Here is a 21810-nt window from a genome sequence, read left to right on the forward strand (position 1 = left end):
GTGTTTTGGCGTTTGGCTTCAGTCCCTGCCAAAGAAAGCCCAGTTTCCTTCTCCCCTTATTCCAATGGTGAAACTCTTTGGGGTTTACCAGGAAGCCTTCGTGGCTGTTAATGCTTTTATGTCGCTTAGCCTCTTGAAGACGTCCAAAATTCGACTGAGTTTGTACGCCTTTCAATGAACAGAATCTACACTCTTCTGAGGCCTACACAGTAGAACGGCAAGACGGCCTGAGACCTTCTCAGGGATTCCGGAAAGTGAAAACCAGAGTGAAAACATGTAGTCCAGAGCTCGTGCCGGTAGACACCCCCGCACCCACCCTTGCATTCTGGGACATGTAGTCCAGAGCTCGTAAACTCGTGTAGCCCCATATACTGCAGCTACAGTAACGCCTCGCTGTAAAGGTTTACCCGCGGAATTCTGGGAAATATGGTCCAGGAGTTCCGGGTTAGTCGCAGGCACTTCCGCCCCAGGAGGACACGTAGCAGCCATGTTCTGCCTGGTGACGGTGTTTCAGGTCCGCTCTTCACGACCCATTCAAGCTTCCCCTTTGCAGACCTTTCATTTGGGGAGAAAGAGGAGGAGCGGCTAAAAGCGGAGGTTTGAGGGCCTGGAGTGGTGATGTACGTCCCGCGGGCGGAGCTTCTTTGCGTTTGGTAACGTAGCCGGGATGGGGTGGGCTCAGGTCGTGCCTCCTGGGGTTTGAGGGTCTCCCCGGTTTTCTTCACCCCTAACCTGACCCCGTCCCCCACCTATGAGCTAGCCCTACCGCTTCATACGGCGTCACACTGGGTGAGTTGCTTAACTCCTCTGTGCCTCCGTTGCTGTTCGGTAAAAGGGGGGAAAAAGGAATGCCTTGTTAATATAGTGTTGTGAGGAGAAACGAGATAGCACAAGTAAAAGGTCTACAACTGCCTGATACATTGTTGGTATTAATACTACGCTAATTCGGGAGGCACCCATTTCGCAGCGGGATTCTGTGAGCCCAGGAAGCTGAATTGTCCTGGACTCCTGGCCTGTTTTGGAAGGAGAGGACTTCTAGCTGGTACGGGGGCGGAAGGGGGTGCGGTATGAATTAGTGGGGATGGAAACACAGCCCTGGTATTTCACAGTCTCCTTTCCTTCCCCAGCCCTGGCTTCTCAAAAAGCACTGCACGGAGGAAGAGGCAGCAGAGCCCCACGTGAGTAGGACTTGGCATTCTTCTACTTAAGATATTCCTATAAATTGTAGAACGTATGAGACATGGGTAAGGATGATAACTGAGCCTTGGTCACTAATTTCCATTCTAAAAGCTTTATGCAAATGAACACATTTCCATCAGGCGGTGGCTCTGAATTGGTACTGCTGTTTTCTCTACTTTAAGGCAGGGAACACAACCCTGTTGGCCCATCCTCACCCAGATGGTAGGAGGCAGAGCTGGGGTTGGGACCCAGGCAGTTTGAGTCCAGCAGCTGAGTTTGCTAATCCCTTTGGTATATTCTCTTTGAGCATAGGGTACTGGCTAGAATCATATCATGAAAGGAGGTTGGGACTTAATTGTGGGGACCTTGAGAGCAAGGTTTAGGCTATTTTATGAGTGTTTAAGATATTTTTCTCAACTGGGTCATTTATTTTATTTCAAATAATATGTATATCATAGAAGTAGCATAATCATTATGGAAAAATGCAGATATATACATAAAGAACAATTTTAATTATCTGTAACTTTAGGATGTAAAGATAACAGTTGTTAATGTTTCAGTGCCTTTTTGTCTGGTTACTCTTTGTGTATGTTTCTGTGTAGTGGAGGCTGTTTTTTGTGGGACTGATGTTACACTGCAGTGCTACTCAAATTGTGTTCCACAAACCAGCGGCATTGGCATCACTTGGATAGAAATGCCCAGCCTTGAGCCCCATTCGAGACCTTCTGATTTATAATTTCTGCGTAGGGGGTCCAGGAGGCTGCATTCCAACAAGATCCCGCAGTAATTCACATGCACGTGAAAATTCGAGAAGCTCAAGAGAGGGTCTTTTCTGGAAACTGAGGCCGAGGAAATTGACCCTGCTGGATGTCACAGATAAAACTGAGCTGGCTTCACCAAAGGCCTACTTAGTCCAATGATTTTATTCCCCCACTAATTATTGTCAACTGTCAGGGCCCCTTTCAGAATCCTGAATTGAGCAGAAGACAGCTAGCAAGTGTAGAGTCAAAATGGAGGTCGTTAGAAGTTGTGAAGATATCTCTCTCCCAAGCTTTGGGGAGTGGAATCATTGCCATCTTTTGTACTAGATCGAACCCGGGCCCCCTGCATTGGGAATGTGGCGTCTTATCCACTGCACCACCAGGGAAGTCTCCCATTTATTTCTTAAACGTTCCTATATTTATAATGATATAATTACAATTCAGATTCCTGTCTTTTTTTCATTTGAATTAGGTATGGACTGTCAAACTATTTTTTATTGTTGTTGCAGAATCCTGGCTTTTATTAGTTCTCTTTACCTCTGTGCATAATTGTCAAAAGGGTACTTCCTGTTTAAAAAGAAACAACGTATTTTTATACCTTTTGTAAAAAGTTGTCCATGTCAATTTAAATATTATTGTTGCAGTCACAAAATCTTTAGGAAGACAAGCAGAGATTTTCAGAAGTCTATAAAGACTCTCACATAACAGGGCAACAACGTACGACCTCCACATGTCTGACAGTCTTCTGTTGGTAGAAATCACATCTCTAAGGATAATTTCTAACTAAAATATCATCTGCTTTACCGCAGTTGCTAAGAAATAAGAAACCCTGACAGTGGTGTTCTCAGAGCTTCCTACCTTATGACGATCTCACGAGGTGGATGCCCGTGTTCTCCCCTACTGGCAGAAGACAGAACTGAGGCGAAGAGATGTGAATAATTTGCCCAGGGTGACACTGCTAGTGAATGGCGTAGCCTGATCAGAGCCCATGCATATTGACTCCAAAACCTACTCTGACTTACATGGTCTCTGTTTACCCCATACCCAGCATAAGAATGACCCCTGTGGAAGCCGCAGGCACACTGTGAGGGGGCCACTGTGTATGGCTGGGCAGGTCATTCCTCACACAGCCACTGAGGGGGTTCACGGGGGCATCTGGTATCTGCGTGGGGCTCTGCTCATCAAGCATAATCAGCTGTAGCCACCCCGAGGACTGGGAGCCTTGGTAATTCACAATGAGCACCACGTGGGTTAGTGACTTCTTTTTCTTTAAACCAGTTTCCAGTTTGACTTCTTCTTTCCCTGTCTGTCTTGCTAGGACTCTGCACTGCCCCAGAAGGAGAGAGAACATGAGCACATTCCAGGTGAGTAGAGCTTGCCTTTCTTGCTGTTAAAAACGCCATTTTTGTACTCAGGTTGGACACAGGTTTTCCTCTTTTTTTTCTTTTTCTTTTTTTTTTTTGATTGGAGTATAGTTGATTTACAATGTATTAATTTCAGGTGTACAGCAAAGTGATTCAGTTATACATATATATACATATATTTTCAGATTCTTTTCCCTTATAGGTTATTACGAAATATTGGGTATAGTTCCATATGGGTTTTCTCTTTCAAGGAGAGTCTAAGCATATGAGGACTTGAGTGTGCCATGTGTGCTTTTTTTAAAATTCCTGTTAAATTTAATTGGTTTCGGTTTTAATTTTTGTTTTATTTCATCATTTTTTTTTATTTTACAAGTAAAAGAAAAATTAAGGGAAATGAAGGACATCTTCCAGTCTACTGCTTACCTGCTTACAAATTAGCTGCTTTTATATTTCTGTAATCTCTTCATCATATGTATTCATGGATGTGTATTTGTATTTATAACATAGATACAGTTTTAAATTGTTTTTTTCATTTAATACTAGCTAACATTCACTTTTAATTGCTTTATCATGTTCCTGCAAACTTATGCACCTATTTTTTTTTTTTTTCTGGTATGCGGGCCTCTCACTGTTGTGGCCTCTCCCGTTGCGGGGCACAGGCTCCGGACGCGCAGGCTCAGCGGCCATGGCTCACGGGCCCAGCTGCTCCGCGGCATGTGGGATCTTCCCGGACCGGGGCACGAACCCGTGTCCCCTGCATCGGCAGGCGGACTCTCAACCACTGCGCCACCAGGGGAGCCCTGCACCTATTCTTTAAACTATTCTTTATGCACAGACATTTAGTTTAAAGACTTCTCCTGTTTTAGGAGCACTACAGTGACAGTGTTCCTGATTTAACCTTTTTCTCAAAATATCTGTTCTGAAGAATATTGCCCCTTTTTGCCCTTAACATAGTAGGTTTAGGTATTCAGAATTTAAGAGGTATGTTTTACATGTGGTGCCTTGGATGTTTTTTGGTAGAATATCCAAATACGGCAGAGCACAGCAGGATCAAACTGCTGCTTCACGCAGAAAAAATCAGGTATTGTTAGAAGTTTTCTCACGACCAGAGTTAGATTCAGTCTTCCCCATGCTTGAGTCAGACCCTTTGTGTATTTTATTTACCGATTTGTTTCTTTTTCCATCTTATATTTTTTTCTAATCAGAGTAATGCATGACCTTAGTTTAAAAAGTCCAGTGGTACTTAAAGCACTTGTCACTGCATAGACAGCTCAGAACAATTGTATAAAGAGGTGCTTGGTTTCATCTTTGTTTTAAATATAAAGAATCGGGGTTGTGAAAAAAGGAGGAACCAACTCAGACTCACCCAGAAAACCAAGGGTCTGGAGTCAGAGTATTGCATTCAAGCGAAAGACAGAAACGGGGAAAGAGAGAGTTTTCATTCAGAGACCTGGCATGGCCTTTTGGTTAGTTTCCACATATAACACTCCTTCTCAGCTGGTTCCCACCTCAGTGAGAAAGCAGGTGCCATCAAATACTGCCAGGACTAAATTGGTAACTGTTTCTGGGGCACTTGGCAATAATAATTAAACAGTGAAAGCTTTTTAGTTCAGGATCCAGTGGTTAGAATTCTAGGGAGTTTACTTATGAGTTGTCTGAGAGCCCCAGGTAAACACACAAAGCTTTCTCTTTCATAGCTGCACGTCCAGTGAGGCTGAGGAAAGTCAGTGTGTGGCATTGGCAGGATGGAAGGAGGGGGTGCTGGGAAGTCTGCACACCTCACAGGAGCCGGAGCAACTTCCCATCCTCCTCGTCTCCTCGGGGCTGCCCCTCTTCCACTGGCCACTGGGTATAAGATTGAGGTGGTGTTGTTTGTCGTAGGAGGCGGTGACCTTCAAGGACGTGGCCGTGGCCTTCACAGAGGAGGAGCTGGGGCTGCTGGACTCGGCCCAGAGGAAGCTGTACCAGGATGTGATGGTGGAACACTTCGGGAACCTGGTCTCAGTGGGTGAGGACAGCCTTTCTCTGCGAGTGTCTTTGTGACCTTGGTGTTTCAAGGCTTTGGGCCTCTTGAGGTGGTTCCCTGAGTTTGGGGACCAGACTTTTGCAATTCCTGTGGGACACGAGAGGATGTCTCTGGTCTTTCCAAACAGTGTGTTTCAGGTCCTTTTCAATTATTTTGTAAAAGAACTGTAAATCGGCAGTATCTTGCTGTACCTTGTGTATTCTTCTTCAGATTTCCCTCCCTGCCATTAGTGGATCATAAAGCCAATTTACTGAGCCCTACGTGTGACTTTTTAATGAAATAAAATAGTATAGAAAATATCAGAGTTTCTTAGGAAGAGTACAACACATTGCAGCAGAAACTCTGGGCGATGGCATGAGTGGTGTGAGAGCCAGTGGGAACAGATTTCATGAAAAGAGACATTGGTTAGATATAGGTCATTCAAGCTTCGTTTTAGTAATGTATACTTTTCTACCTGTGTATCTAGGTTGTGAAATAAATGCTGTTTCTTCAGTGGGTCGTGATACAAAGTTTGAAAAACACAGCTTTCAATACCTTGAATATGCAGTTGGAACTCAAATTTCTAGTAAACTTTCGCTCTAGCCCGTTCATGTTAACTTGTGACTTTGCATGTTCTCATTCTTCAAACGAGATACAAAACATATAGAAAGAGAAGAGAGGCTTTGGTTGATGAATTCAGCAACCCAGATAGAAATTTAGGTGAGAACCAAGCAGCCGTGAGTTCCTGTGGTTAGCTCTCTATCTGTTTTGCTTCTCACCAGCCCTGTGCTGTCCATCACCTGGTCCCAGTTGGAAATCTCTTTCCAGGATTATTGCATAGTCTTTGTACTGGTCACCTGTTGCCACCCTTCTCCTCCCACAGTTTGTTCTTTAGGTGGCAAAGTGATCTTTTGTAACTTTAAGTCAGGTTATGTTCTTGTTTCAGAATTCTCTTGTGGCTTCTTTTACTTAGAATAAAAACCACTTAAAGTGGCTTCTAGAGCCTTCTGTGGGCTGCTGTTCGTTCTCCACCACCTCCCTGAATACACCACCTCTCCTCCCTCTTACCCTATCTTTTCCAGACCTGCAAAGGATGCTTCTGCCACAGAGCCTTTTCCTGGTCCTTCTCTCTGCCTGGAATGCTCTTTCACCTGTAATCTTTTAGGCCTCTACTTCTTTCAGTCAGTCGCCTTAAAGATGAGGAGGTGGCTGTCCTCTGACCACCCTATGGAAAATACAGTCCTCTCTTTCTTACTCTCTCTGCCCTGCCTTGTTTTGTCTCTAAGCGTTTCACTCATGTACATTTTGTTCACCTGTTTCTCACCTCTTTCTTCCACTGGAGGGTAATCCAGGAGTGCAGGAGGAATTCGGTCTGTTATATGTTTATTGCTCACTAGCCTCAGTGCTTAGCATAGTCTTGGTACATGACAGGAACTCTTAAATATTTCTTGAATAAACGAATGAGTTAATGGATAGAGAAATTAGCCTTCCATGAAAATAGCTAGTAGGCGGTGAACAAATCCGAGTGAATAAGGGATATTGCTAAATGTTTTTTTGTCTTCAAATGAATTCCTAGCCTAATTCTAACTTCTCAGGTGCCCATGATGTGTGTATGTGTGTGTTTGCCTTTCTGTACAAGTTGGCCCTCATCAACTTGCACAAAAAATATGTACAGAACCTGTAATTATAACCAAACTGAGTAAAATGCTTTCCCTGTGACTTTCCTTGAGCTCTCAGTAGCAGAGCAAATTCATTTGGGGAGGAAATACTGTTGTGAATGAGGATTCTTATGTCTACTTCTTAGGTAACCCTCCCATAGAAGGAAAGAAATTTCTATTTCCTTATCCCTTATACCAGGGGAGAGCAGGTCTCAGAAAACAGCCAGCTGGTGAGTTAGCCTTTCCCTTAAAAGATTTGCCCCGCTGCGTCCCATTTGCCTCCTCCAAAGCCCACCTCACTAATAAGAAATCGATCTTTGTTAGCTGTACAAACATTTTGTGTGTGTGTGTGTGTGCATTTGTATGTATCTTGTAGAAGGCATTTTAGATAATGTCACCTTGAGTGCTTTGATCATTCTTTAATAGTTTCTAGTCTGTTTCTTCTCAATACTTATCACAGGCTATGGAATTTATTCCCAGCTCACTCATAAAGCCCATTCTTCACTTTGGAACTCATTCTTGTTAAAGACCAATGTATCTGTGTCCAAAAATTTTCCATGCTGTTTTTAAAGAGACAGCATTCTTCCCTAGCCTCTACATTTTGACTCCTGCTTGGCAGGGGGAGTGGAGGAACATATTAGGCAGCACAAATGCCTGAGAAGGATCCAGTGCATAGGTCTTCATGCTTTTTTTTAACCCCACTGATTCTTAGACCCTTTTTTAAAATTAATTAATTGTTGGTTGCATTGGGTCTTGGTTGCTGCATATGGGCTTTTCTCTCGTTGTGGTGAGTGGGAGCAGCTCTTCGTTGTGGTGCGCAGGCTTCTCATTGCAGTGGCTTCTCTTGTTTCAGAGCACGGTCTCTAGGAATGCGGGCTTCAGTAGTTGTGGCACGTGGGCTCAGTAGTTGTGGCTCACGGGCTTAGTTGCTCTGCGGCATGTGGGATCTTCCCGGACCAGGGCTCGAACCTGTTTCCCCTGCACTGGCAGGCAGATTATTAACCACTGTGCCACCGGGGCAGTCCCGGTTTTTAGCCCCTTTCATATCCTCCTCAGCACTAACCCCCTTGGTGTGCTGCCGCCTCGGGTGCAGCCTTTCAACTTAAGCCAAACTGTACTTTCCAGTCCTTTTCCTGTATCTGATACCTGACTTGTAAAAGCTGTTTCGCTTCTCTGACTTGGTTCAAACTTAACCTGGGATTCAGAATTGTAGAGAATCCTAGAAATCAAACTGAGTTCACCTGTGCATGCATTTCTTGAGCCCTGACTAACTGCTAGGCACTGTTAAAGCTGTGAGCACAGCAAAATGCTTGTCTTTATTGGTACTGTGTTATGGTAGGAATGACATGTAATTTTTGAAAGATGATTGAAATAGTATGTCAGAGTAGTCATTTGGTTTTAAATGGGTTTCATTAGTGCTAAGTATTTGGGAGTTTAACAGACCATCTCTTGGTTTCTGTTAGTATATAAACCAGAGAACTTCATTTGTCGTGCGAAAGATAAGCTGAACCATCCTGAGGTTCATTAAAGTCCCATACTGTGTCTTAAGTGTAAAATCTTGAATCTTTGAACAAAGCTTTCACGTGTCCACATCTCTGAATTCTCTGTCCCTCTAGAAGAAAACAATCAAAGTGAGTTGAGGGCCGTTCAAGACAGAGGATCACGTGAAGAGCTTTCCTGCTGGCAAATCTGGCAACAAATTGCAAATGACTTAACCAGATGCCAAGACTCCATGATAAATAGTTGTCAGTTCCACAAACAAGGTGATTCCCCCTGCCAGATTGGGGCAGGACTCTATTCAAATTTCTGAAGATGAGAACCGTATATTAAATGATAAAGCAGGTGATCCCAGTAGTCCTGGAAATCCAAGGTTTGCAACTTTGAGAGCCCAGGATTCTTGGAGGAAAACTTCATTGGCTGAGTCACAGAATTATCAGAATAGACACCAGCAAATTTCCATGAAAAATAAACTGTGTCAGTGTAAAGAGGATGTTGACACCATCAGTTGGATTTCACATCACCTTGATGCTCATGGAGTACACAAGGGTCAAAAACCTTACGGCTACAGTGATTATAGAAAAGATAGCACGAGGGTTTCAACACTGGATCAGAATACTATGATTCACACGGGACAAAAACCTTACCAGTGTAATGAATGTAAAGAAACCTTCACCGATCTCTCCACCTTTGATCTTCACCAGCAATTACACTCAAAAGAGAAGTCTCATACGTGCAGTGAGTGTGGAAAAGGCTTCCGTTACAGCTCGGTTCTTCATATTCATCAGAGAGTTCACGTGGGAGGAGAACACAGTGAGTGTGATGAGTGTGGCAAGGAGTTCAGTCAGAGCTCCCAGCTGCAGACTCCTCAGAAAGTCCACACTGTAGAGAAACCATTCAAATGTGGGGAATGTGGGAAAGGCTTCAGTCGTAGGTCAGCACTTAACTATTCATTGTAAAGTCCACACGGGAGAGAAACCTTATAATTGTGAGGAGTGTGGGAGGGCCTTCAGTCAGGCCTCTCACCTTCAGGACCATCAGAGAGTCCACACTGGGGAGAAAGCATTCAAATGTGACACATGTGATAAGAGCTTCAGTCGGAATTCACACCTTCAGTCCCATCAGAGAGTCCATACGGGAGAGAAACCGTACAAATGTGAGGAGTGTGGGAAGGGCTTCATTTGTAGCTCAAATCTATACATTCATCAGAGGGTCCACACAGGAGAAAAACCCTACAAATGTGAGGAATGTGGGAAAGGCTTTAGTCGGCCTTCAAGTCTTCAGGCCCATCAGGGAGTCCACACTGGAGAGAAATCATACATACGTAATGTGTGTGGTAAAGGCTTTACTCTGAGTTCAAACCTTCAGGCACATCAAAGAGTCCATACAGGAGAGAAACCATACAACTGTAAGGAGTGTGGGAAGAGCTTCAGGAGGAACTCCCATTATCAAGTTCATCTGGTTGTCCACACAGGGGAGAAGCCCTATAAATGTGAGGTATGTGGGAAGGGCTTCCGTCAGAGTTCATATCTTCAAATCCATCAGAAGGCCCACAGTGTAGAGAAACCTTACAAGTGTGAGGAGTGTGGGCAGGGCTTCAATCAGAGTTCACGACTTCAGATCCACCAGCTGATCCATACCGGTGAGAAACCATACAAATGTGAAGAGTGTGGGAAGGGATTCAGTCGTAGAGCAGATCTTAAAATTCATTGCAGAATCCACACCAGAGAGAAACCGTATAATTGTGAGGAGTGTGGGAAAGTCTTCAGGCAGACCTCAAATCTTCTGGCCCATGAGAGAGTCCACAGCAGAGAAAAACCATTCAAATGTGAAGAGTGTGGGAAGAGCTTTGGTCGGAGTTCACACCTTCAAGCCCATCAAAAAGTCCACACTGGAGAAAAGCCATACAAATGTGAGGAGTGTGGGAAGGGCTTCAAGTGGAGCCTGAACCTCGACATGCATCAGAGGGTCCACACAGGAGAGAAACCATATAAGTGTGGGGAGTGTGGGAAGCACTTCATTCAGGCCTCAAGTCTTCAGCTTCATCAAAGCGTCCACACTGGAGAGAAGCCGTACAGATGTGACAGATGCAGTAAGGTCTTCAGTCGGCCTTCACAGCTACAGTCTCATCAAAGAGTGCACACAGGGGAGAAGCCTTACAAGTGTGAGACCTGTGGTAAGAGCTTCAGTTGACGCTCCAGTCTAACAGTTCATCACAGAATCCATGCTGCTGATAAATCCTATAAAAGTGATAGGAGTGGTAAGACCATCAGAGAGCCCACACACGAAGAAAGTTCCATAAAATGATTAAAAGAAAAACAAAAACAACTCAGGTGTCATGTGAATTCTTCCAGTCATCAAGTTCAAAAGAAAAAAAAAATCATTTCTTTCATTAAAGTCGGTGTTTCAGCCATAGCTCAACATGTCCCAGTAGTCAGGAGGCCACACGGCAGAGAACTCTGGTAAATGGTGTAGTAAGTTTGAACCTTGACCTCTATTAAATATTAGGGGAGAAGCCTTAGTGTGAGTTTTAGCAGGCCTTGTACAAAAGTATGATGAACATGCCAAAATGTATGCCCATTACAACGTAAATTCCACGAATGCAGCGACGTTTGTTCTGAATCTACAGTCTGAACATTGTCAGCTACTTTGTAGGTGCTCGATATTTGTTCAGTTAATGAATGAGGAAAAACTTTTTGAAAATTATGTTGCAATCCCCTCCAAAATTTCATAAAAATTTGTATTCAGAGCAGTTAACCTAAATCTGGCCTTAAAAGTAATTCAGGGAGACAAAAATTTGAAGTGTTAGAAACCACTCAGTATTGCAATTTGTAATATTAATGTGGCATCGTCCTGTTACGATGAGCTCCATTTGTCTCCCCCCAGCCTCACTTCAAGTTGGATCTTATCTTGGACTTTGTCTATCTAATATTCTGTGAATCTTATACAGTACAAATGTAGTTATCTTTTGTGACAGTATAGACTTACTGAAAATGGATTGTTCATCTTGCAATACAGAAAACATACTGTTGACCCTTTTTTCAAGAATGTCAAGGCAGAGGTTTAAGTGTCAGAAAGAGTTACTAATGACAGTGACAGAGGACAAACATTTCTTAGTAAATGAACTGATCGTTGGTTTCTTATTCACCACATTTCCGTCTAGGTTTTGATGTGATTGTCTCCCAAGGGTTTTAGCATTACTTTCATCAAGACTTCTTAAGTAGAGAAAAGAGGCTGTTTGAAGTAGATTACTTTTGTCAAGTTCTCCATCTCCTTACTCCTCTCTGGCCTGAGATAAAAAGAAAAAAATTATTTGTTGAAATTTGGTAATTTCATCAAACATATTTATTCAACGACTGACTTGCACACTTTTTCCTAGCGGTGGATTGAAAAATTGATTTTCAAAGTGAAGTTGCTGAGTACATATCAAAACATAGAACGTGCGTCCCTTTGATATAGAAATCACAGAATAGGACCTTATAATTAGGAAATTCAAATAGAAAAGGTGAGTAGCATGTCAATGTTACTAAATTTTGTAAAAGTGAAATATTCAATAGGAATGTCTTTATATTTTAAGATAGTTACGTAATAACAGGTCTGTTAAAATGATGGCTTAAACTTAATGACAGAAGCATGTAACAGTTTAATGTATTTTAGGTAGGTACATCACATACCTTAATCAAACACGTATGTGTGTGTGTTAATGCATCCTGTCATCTGTAAAGGGATATTCACCCTTATGTAAACAGTGGCAAGATTTTCAGGGATTTTTTCCACATGTAACTTCCATATTTTAAATTTTTCATTGAGCATCAATTTTCCAGTAAAATACTGTTATTTTTATAGTAACATAGGTAGTAAAATAATGTAAAATATAATATTAAAAATTACTAAGAACATATTAATCCCTCACAGTGAGAAATCCTATCATCATGAGGTATACATATATATGGCCAAAATTAAGGAATAGACCTCTAGAAATCAGTTATAAAAAGAAAAAATGTATATGGTTATTCAAAGATACAGAATAGTAGTCAGTGTAACGGTATATTTATAATTAATGCATTTGAAGTTTAGGATAAATCCATGCAGCCCAGAATATTCTGTTTTAATTCCAACAGTAGAAATTTACACATCCTAGTTCTCCTCATCAGGCTTCCTTACTGGGTGAATGGATGGATAGCTCGGGGTACCGGCTTGTCCTTTCAAGTGCTTGGTCTGACTGGAGAAGTAGCTGGGTCGTTCCAGACACTATGACACAGAGAACCATTAGCTGTGGGAAAAAAGGAATTTACCCCCCAAAAAACTTTTTTAAATTGTTTACAAAGTAACAGTGATTGGGCAAATCCTGAAGATAGAGAGTGGAAATAGGTAAGTTTTAGAGGTAAAATTTATCAACGATTCCCTAAGGAAAAATGTGCATAGGGAAGAAACCTCGACTGATGGGAACAAGTTGTTAAGGAGGAGGTTTGCATACCATTTCCTACTTCTTAGTCATTTCACTGATGTTTAACACTTACTTGGTTAAAGGGCTTTACTCAGCAAAAGATGTATTTAATGTGAGAGGCAGGTTTCCAAGATTGGTTTCCTAGACCACACCTTCACATGTGTATGTGAAGTCCATGCTACCTCAAATTGCATTGCATTAGATGTCAGAAATCCTAGGGCTTTCTTGTTTGGTTTGGTTTGGTAGCTATCAAACCACCAACTCTCAAGGTAATTTGTAGTTTAGTGAGTTAAGTCAAGGGCTGGAAAACTACCTCCTGTGAGCCCAACCTGGCTCATTGCCTTTAAAGCTTTATTGGAACATAAAAGCTCTTTATTGGCCCATCCATTTATTTACCATCTTTGAGTGTTTCCCATTGTGCTGACAGTGTTCAGTGGTTGTGACGAGCACTGATGGCCCACAAAACCTAAAATATTTACTTTCTGGCCCTTGAGAGAAAAAGTCTGTTGATCCCTGTTGTAAGCCCAAAAGGTTTGTCTCTGTAAGTGAAAGACCACAAGTAGAGCAGAACTTAGACTTGGTTCAGTGAGGATTCCAGAGAGGTTTCCTTTTTGATTCTCATATCTGCCCTTCTGGTTGACCTTGTTCTTTAGTTTGGTTCAAAGACAGTGGTAGCAACTAGGGACTACCTGTTTCTTTCTTCACATTCAATGAAAGAGCTGCTCTTCCATTCTTAGTGTTGAGTAGTTCACAACTCACTCCCAGTGCATGGCTTCCTCTAACCTTGACTCCCACCTATGCTAAAGACTAAATCTTTAGCTTTGTATCCAGTTCCATTGGCCTTTGTAGGGCCTTCAGTTTCAACTCCCAGTTGATAGCTTGAGCTCGAAATCTCTTTTTAGCGTTGGGGATTTTCTGTCTTAGCTTTGAGCTTGGCTACATAGCAACACTTTGGGGGACTTGTTATAATCAGCATTTCTATCTTTCTTTCCTTCCTTTTTATTTATTTATTTTTTTAAGTGGATCCAAAGTCAAATTCAGTCAGTGGCTGAATGACAACACATTGATTCACAACCTTGTAGATTCTCTTATGTCCTAGGGCATCAGTGGGAAGGAGTAGAATCCTGGAAATTTGAGGTGGAAATACATGGGCAGATTCCAACAAAGCTGAGGCCTGTGACCTCTGACCTGTGACCTCTTAGTTGAGCCTGCTGTGCTATTAGAAGGAAGTCTGCCTCTACTCTGAGATAGTTTCCTTGCAGGGGTCTGTGGATCCTCAAGACTTGCCTCCACTACCTCTCGTTTTTCCAGACCTAGTAATCAGACTAGAGTCCTTGAAATGGGGACGGGAGCAGGGAAGGGGTGGGTACCCACCGGGTATAAAGGATGACCATGAGGAGACACTATCTGCTAAAATAAGGAATTTTATAATTTATATCAATAGAAACCTGAGAAATAATGTGTGTGGATTTTGTAGGTATTGAAGCAGGTGGGAGTAATGTAATATTGGGTTAGGCTGGATTTGTTGATACGAGTGCATTCAACACCCATTCCAGACTCAGCGTGTTAGCTTGGCTACCTGGGAATGCCTTCAACAGTTTGCTCAAATGACTGAAACCTGTACCCAAAGTGAGCGTATGCTAAAGTCAAAATGCCAGGACTTTCTAAGTATGTTGTAGCAAAATTTCTTGACGTTGGTATGACTGACATTTTGAACTGGATAGCTCTTTGTTGTTGGGAGCTGTCCTGTGCAATGTAAGATGGGCCAGTGGCACATACTCTTCCCTGCCACCCTAGTTGTAACAATCAAAAGTGCCTTGAGGGCTTCCCTGGTGGCGCAGTGATGGAGAGTCCGCCTGCCGATGCAGGGGACACGGGTTTGTGCCCCGGTCCGGGAAGATCCCACATGCCGCGGGGCAGCTGGGCCCGTGAGCCAAGGCCACTGAGCCTGCGCGTCCGGAGCCTGTGCTCCGCAACGGGAGAGACCACAACAGTGAGAGGCCCGCGTACCAAAAAAAAAAAAAAAAGTGCCTTGATACATCCGTGTGCACCAGCCACGTGGGGCTCATTCATAACACAGCTCCTTAAAGAAAAAAGTCTCAAGGGGCATCCCTGGTGGCACAGTGGTTGAGAGTCCGCCTGCCGATGCAGGGGACATGGGTCCGTGCCAGGGCCTGGGAAGATCCCACATGCCGTGGAGCAGCTAGGCCCGTGAGCCACGGCCACTGAGCCTGTGCGTCCACAGCTTGTGCTCCACAACAGGAGAGGCCACAACAGTGAGAGGCCCGTGTACCACAAAAGAAAAAAAAAAAATTCTCAAGACACTGCCACATATTTCCTGGGAGGGGGGACCAAAAGTGTCCCCAGCTGAGAACCACCACTGTAGAAGGTTTACAAAGGCATAGGAATGCCAGACCACTGGAGTGGATTTATCACATAAGATCTGCTCACCCAAACCCCGTATGTGCCCTGGGAGGGCTCAGAGGACACTTGCTTTGCCAGAGGTTTAAGAAACGTATTGGTGAGGGGAGCGTTAGCAGTCTTGGAATGCTCTATAGCTGCTCTTCTCTGCAGGCCAGGAATGAGAGGGAAATTATGTCATCATAATGGGCTCCCTAAATTCAGTGAGGCTAATGGGATCGTGTGGCATCATTGGTCAAGTGGAAACACTTCATTGGCAGAGATAAAGTGAGCGTGTTTTTCACAATGAACAGCAAAATGAAAGGGCTCATTAGAATGCTTTGATACACAGAGATTTTTTATATTTGCTCATGTGCTATCTCTAGGGCTGAAATAAATGGGAAGTCTACTAATACCCTACTTGATTTGAATCAGGAGAAAAGCTCTAGGTCTGATGAACATGTCTGACGGAATCAACATGGGAATTGTGCTCCCTCAGCCAATTCGATAACATGAGTCAGTTCCCATTTCCAGAGCATCTTGAATGAAGGGCAGGCTGGGTCCCCTTGAGGGAGGATATACCCTGGTTTACTAACAACTATCCCGAGGGTGCTTTCTTCTCCCTGGAAGGGATAAAACAACTGAGGTAGAACAGGAAGAGACAAGAAGCACTCCAAGCTCTGCTGGTCAGGGTTACCCTCCAGCATTGCCTTAATGCTCAGAGCCACACACACCACAGTGAGCTTGGCTCCAGATCAACTACCACGCAACGAAGGTTCTGGAACATTTCCATATCTCGGGGGACCTCATTTCCACGTGACTCTCTTTCATATTCCCCTTTGTCACAGAAGGCTCGGTCCAGTGGTCAGGGTGAGATCTCGGCTCAGGCCCAAGGCTCTCAGACCTCAAAGTTCTGGTCCTGCAAGGGCCCCTGTCCTCTCTTGAGACCACTCCTGGCTCTCTCTGCTGAGAAGGAGCTGCTGGCAGTACGTCCTCTAAGAGTTGAGGTCCATCGTGCAGACCCTGAGAAAACTCCTAGGAAAAGGCTCCACCTTCTTGTTTACGTCAACAGAGGTCAATGCCTTTGTTAGTGCTGGGTGTGTCCCATTTGATGCAACTGCAGAGCCATTAGGTAAACCAGCACATGTGTGCGGCCCCTTCCCTTAGACTCCTCTGGGCCCTCGTGACATAGGCTCAGAAGACTGCCAGCCTCAAGCCTTACCTCTTCCAAGGGACGGCCACACCGTCTTCCAGGATCTTCTGTCCCATGAATCTCAGTTGCTGTTTGGAACTCAAAGGAGAGAAAAGACCCTGCCTGCGGGGTCTCTTTGGGCTGGGGCCTTCCCCCGTGGGCTGCTCTCCCTCATTCTCCTTTTCTTCTTGCTTCTCTTCCTCCTCCTCCTCCTCCTCCTCCTCAGGTGTGCTCTCGGATTCCACATTGCCCATCCACTGGGCCATGTTGAGATGAAAGACACGGCAGCTGAAGCCCTGCAGGACGCCGCCCTTCACGTGCTGCTGGAGGATCTCCAAGGTGGGGAAGACCCAGCAGCAGGCCATGCACCTGAAGCCGGTCTCCATCGTCACCATCCAGTCCGGTGTCTTGGCCCTGGGTCTCTCCTCGACGGCAGGTGACCCTGATGGGCTGCCTGGCTCTGCCCTTTCCTCATACTCTTTCTCCTCCCCAGTGGGCTCACTGTCAGACAGGAGGTTTTCGGTGGACACATCAGAGGGGTAAGTGTCTACTGTGCATGCATCCTCAGGAAGGGTCACTTCTTCTATCCTCAGCTGCTTTTCAGGCAACTCCAAGGGTTTCTTTGTCTTCCAGGAGACAGCGACACCCTTGTTCACTTGTACCTGCATGTAGTATATTTTCATGCCCCTTTCCTCTTTGTCTGTGTGCAGATTGTTCTTACAGGGTGAAGAGGGTGAGGAGGAGACACAGTGTGATGGGGGAGCGGTCTCCCCTTTTTCCTGAACCTGGGCTAGGGGTGCGGTAGGCTGGGCAGTGTCTCGATGTGATCTCCGGATTCCTGAAAAAGGAAATTAAAAACATAATAACATGCATGGGCCATGCCAGAAGCTGAGGGAGCAGGTGTGGTAGACGAGAGAGGGACATTTGCATGACGTAGCTATGTCGTGAGATTGGTGTCTGTTGGCCGTAGGACGGAGTGGTGTATCTGGTGTCATCTGTGGGCTTTTTTCTGCGTGTTGGGGGATACTGGAACGGTGTCTGTATACACGGGTGTGGAGTACAGTGGTGAGGACTGTGGTATGTCAGGGATGCGGATGGATGCGTGTATGACGAGGAGTGTGAGTTTGGGAATACCGGTTGTGCATTCCTTGTGGAATGGGGCGGTGGTGCAGGAGGAGAGTACTGTGGATCACGTGCTTGGGGTTCTTGTGTGCACTGAGAAGGGCTGTGCCTGGAGGGCGCATGTGTGTGTGAGCTGTGTGGACCTGAGCTGGATGGTGCTGCTCTCAGGCTGGAGGTTTGTGATGCAGAACTATGTCCTTCTCTGGAAGCAAAGGCAAAGAGAAACCCTACATTTTCCTCTGAAGATGCTTAATCTGGTCCCTCTTCCCTCCACCTCAAGTCCAGACCTTTCCGGCCCCTGCTCCTTGACTTCCCCACCATGGTAGTACCAGGATTCACACCCGCCCCCCACCCCTGACTCAGCTGGGATCCACGCCCTCGTAACAGCTCAGCTATCCTGCCCAGGCTCCTCCACAGAGCCCTCATCACCTCTGATGACCCTGGGTTTCCTCTCAGCCTCCCTGGGATCTGTGTGCCTCCTGCCTCACAGCCAAGCACCCCCTCACCTGAGGAGCCCCGCGCCCTTACCGGCGTAGATGAGCTTGCGTGGAGAAGAAGCACAGGAGAAGTGTTTAGGGGCAGAGGAGACCTCCCCTGCCCCTGGGCTGCAGCCTTGGGCCACCACAGTGGATCCAAGCCGAGGGGGATCCTCTTGTGACTTCGAGATTCCTGAGGGAGGAATGAAAGGCTCAGGGTGGGTTCATCAGTCCTCTGTCCACAAATATTTACTGAGAGTGACACGTCTCAGGTGCAGTGAATACACACAGTTGAGAGTGTGGTTCATCCTGCTCATCTCTGCACTACGACACACACACACACACAGACACAGTCACACACACACACACACAGGAACATAGAGAAAAATATTCTGAATGGTTAGGGGCAGTCCTTGCCTTCCCCAGCCTGTCCCAGCCACTGCCTGAAAATCTGCCTGCTGTCTAGACCTCCATTGCCAGGGCCAACCCTACAGTCTCCAGTGTCCTGGGCCTGGAAGGAGCTACTGGGCTCTAATCTGGGGCAGAGACGTCTCGCTGGAACTCTGGGGTGACCACCCCCGCCCAGGGCAAGCTACTCGCCTACATTTAATGCACACCGGCACCCCGTGGCCCGTGGCTCTCAGAGCTCCCCGCAGGACCCTGAGGACATTTCTCACCCCCGCCCACGTGGTCTCAGTCTCTGGAAATCCCTTCCTTTCCCTTGATCTCCTTTGGGCAATTCTTCCTGTTGAAGGAATAAAACCTCCTTGCTTTCAATATGACACCAACCCTAGACAAACAATCTTCTTTCAAACTGCATTCCACTTGTCAAGATACTTTTCAACAGGGCCTTCAACTCATGGGGCTTCTCTTTCCACTTTGGCAAAAGAGGCCAAGCAACTCATGGGTCTCTCTCAGCATCCTTGCATCCTTCACATCCCCCACCTCATGTCCCCAGGGAAAGATCCAAGAGCATAAGAGAGAAATCGGGGACTGAGAAAAGCTGCACCTCTAGGTCTGTGCAAGCAGGATGCAGCCTGCTGTGAGTCCGACAAAGCTCCAGGCCCGGCAGCCCCAGGAGAGAGTCCCCAGACCAGCGGAGCTGACCTCCCATCTCCCAGGGGGCATCTGGCCGTTCTGTGCCATCTCACACCACAGGGACCCTCCAGATGGATACGGCAGCATCAGTGAGACGAGGTCTCTCGCTCCCTGCTTCACAGGTGACACGTTCTCAGTCCCCCGCTTCCTAGAGAAGCTTCAGTTTGGCAGAAACCCATGTGCCCCAGCAAGTTGCCCCCCACATACCTCCTCCGTTCTCGGCAGTTTCCTGGGACTCTTCATTTTCCAGATGTTTCCTCTTTTGTCGCCGTTTCATGGTACTAACTAGATGTCTCCCTTAGAAGATGCCTCAAGAGATGTCCAACTCTTCCTCTTCCCTACAGGTTGGCCCTTCTTGGCTCTTGGGCAATCCGTTGAAATGATTCAATACAAACAAAAATAGTCAAGTCTCGTAAATTGCTGAAAAACTTGTACCACTTAGTGAACCAGGAGTACTGCCTAGTGCTCACCAGGGCTGTTCAGTTTCCAAGGTTGCCAGGCGCACAGCAGGATTCTGTGACCTCAATGATGACATCAGAGCATTCTGTGGACCTAGGTTCAGCACAGTCACTGCAATAGCACAGGCCCCGTTTTCAAGAACAATTCCTGTTTCCCAGCCGAAGCTTTCCCATGAAAGGGAAAGGTTCATACCATATCTATTATAAGTTGTATCATACCATATCTATTATAAAATGAACATTTTGATTGGAGATCTTTTAATATGTTTTCTAGAGAGATTTAATATGAATATTTTAAATGGTCTCCAGTTTCCCTGTGGATTATGGACATTTTAAACTCTGCACTTCAATTTTCCCTCAATACGTGTAATTTTGTCACAGCTATTTCTGTACTTAAAGATGAGTAACTATATAATTGATTTCTTCATTTTTTTCCCATCTCTTTCCAAGGTACTGAATTTGATTGTGTCTTACGAATGAGTGAAAAATGCGAGTCCTTGAGTCAGGACATTGGGCGCTTTACCAAGTAACTCAACCTGTCTGGGCTTCAGCTTCTGTCTGTGCGATCGAGAGGCTTGGCCTAGTTGACTTTTCAAATGCTGTGTTTCTTTGATTCACTCTCACGTACTGATCTGCTACTTAGAAAGAGGGCGTGTTCTCATAAAGTAAGAACAGTCGTTTTTTAATCCTTGGGTTGGGTGGAGTTTAAGTGGTCGTACTCAGTTTGTCAGTTTTATTTACTTTTACGTATGCTTAGTTTAGGTAATTTATATGGCTCTTGTGACAATTTTTAGATCTTATTTTTTTCTTATTTTTTTTTTTACAGTTTCTAATTTGCTATCGCCAGTATAGAGGAGCGTGATTGACTTTTAAAATTTATTGATCTTGTATGTGTGTGCCTTGTTGAACCGTCTTATTAGTTCCTGCTAGTTTATCTGTGGGTTCTTTTGGGTTTCCTAGATAAATGAACATATAAAATGTAAATAATGTGTTCATTGGATAAAGTTTATTTTCTTGCATCTCTCTATATAGAAGCAATATGTTGAATTGATTTAAATATTTAAATACTTACATACCTGTTATCACATTCTAACATTCTTTATCTTATTTTCTTTCAATCAATATTATGTTTTCAAGATTTATCCACGTGAAATCATATAGATCTAGGTCTTTGATTTTTGACTGTTTGATATTATTTGATCACATGCATATAGCATCATTTATTTTCCATTCAAGCATTATTGGACAATTGGATTGTTTCCCTCCCTTCTCTAGAACAAACAACATTTCCTAGAATATCCCTGAAGATGTCTGACAGTCGAGAAGGGCCAGACTGCCCGAAGGATTGCTACTTGCTTTTAGCCACCTTCCAACAGGCCGTCTCCAGCCAGCAATTTGAAGCACAGCTGAAATGAGAACTGCCCCAAATGTGAAGATCTTAGGAGCTTCCTAGAAGGTGGGAGGTTAATGATAGGCATCCTGCTGGGATCCCAGGGGAGTCTGAGCTGGCCTGAAGCTCATCTTCCTCCTCCACCTCTCAAGAGAAATGTGGAGGAAAGAAGACTTCAAAAACTGTGAGCAGGCAGAGGGAGAGATATTGGGGGCCGAAGCTGTAACTGAGGTCTTGGAGAGGGCTGTGAGCACGCAGAGCCACTCGAGAGCCAGGCTCTGCCTTCTGAGAACTTCTCCCCTAAGGCTGCTCATAATTCACGTGATACCAGCCATATAGAGCCGACTTGGCCCACACTGTCACAGAAAGCCTTATCAGAATCTCTTCTTCTTCATACACTCTTGTGTCTGTTACTTGGTTATTGCCTTTGGTACTCCACTGATGTGAACGACAGTCGCCAGGGGATGGAGGACACTAGTGACCCATCTTGCTCTGTGGCCTCAGTCCACATCTTGAGGGTAAGAGAAGAGGCCAGATGAAGGTCAAGAAGGAAAGATGGAGTTTGAAGAGAAGACCTGAGTTAAGGGTGTCTTCTCAAGTCTTGATGACTGAAATGTAGCTCCAGTACCTGAAGTCCTGCTTGTTCTCAAGGCTGACCGCGGGGCTGGGTGCACTCAGTGAAGGAACCATATACACTTAGTATTTCCTTGCTTGCTCACACTTGCCCTCCTCTGATACTCCCTCTGCAAGACTGATCTTCCCC

At 45.0% G+C, this 21810-nt stretch overlaps 1 protein-coding gene across 1 annotated transcript in view; it reads right to left on the reverse strand.

The window, feature by feature from the left end:
* LOC309816125 (protein FAM170A-like) overlaps nucleotides 1-19476 on the reverse strand; it is a gene marked incomplete at both ends in the record, with an annotated part of 121832 nt that extends 102356 nt beyond the window's left edge. The window contains 3 exons of the mRNA XM_082646792.1: nucleotides 16652-17341; nucleotides 18154-18294; nucleotides 19407-19476. Of these exons, the coding sequence (XP_082502918.1) occupies nucleotides 16652-17341; nucleotides 18154-18294; nucleotides 19407-19476 (901 nt within the window). The remainder of the gene's footprint in view (nucleotides 1-16651; nucleotides 17342-18153; nucleotides 18295-19406) is intronic.
* Between the last annotated feature and the right edge of the window lie 2334 nt (nucleotides 19477-21810).

This window comes from Mesoplodon mirus (genome assembly GCF_964341445.2).
Source record: "Mesoplodon mirus genome assembly, contig: SUPER_14_unloc_1, whole genome shotgun sequence".
NCBI classification, from domain to species: Eukaryota; Metazoa; Chordata; class Mammalia; order Artiodactyla; family Ziphiidae; genus Mesoplodon; species Mesoplodon mirus.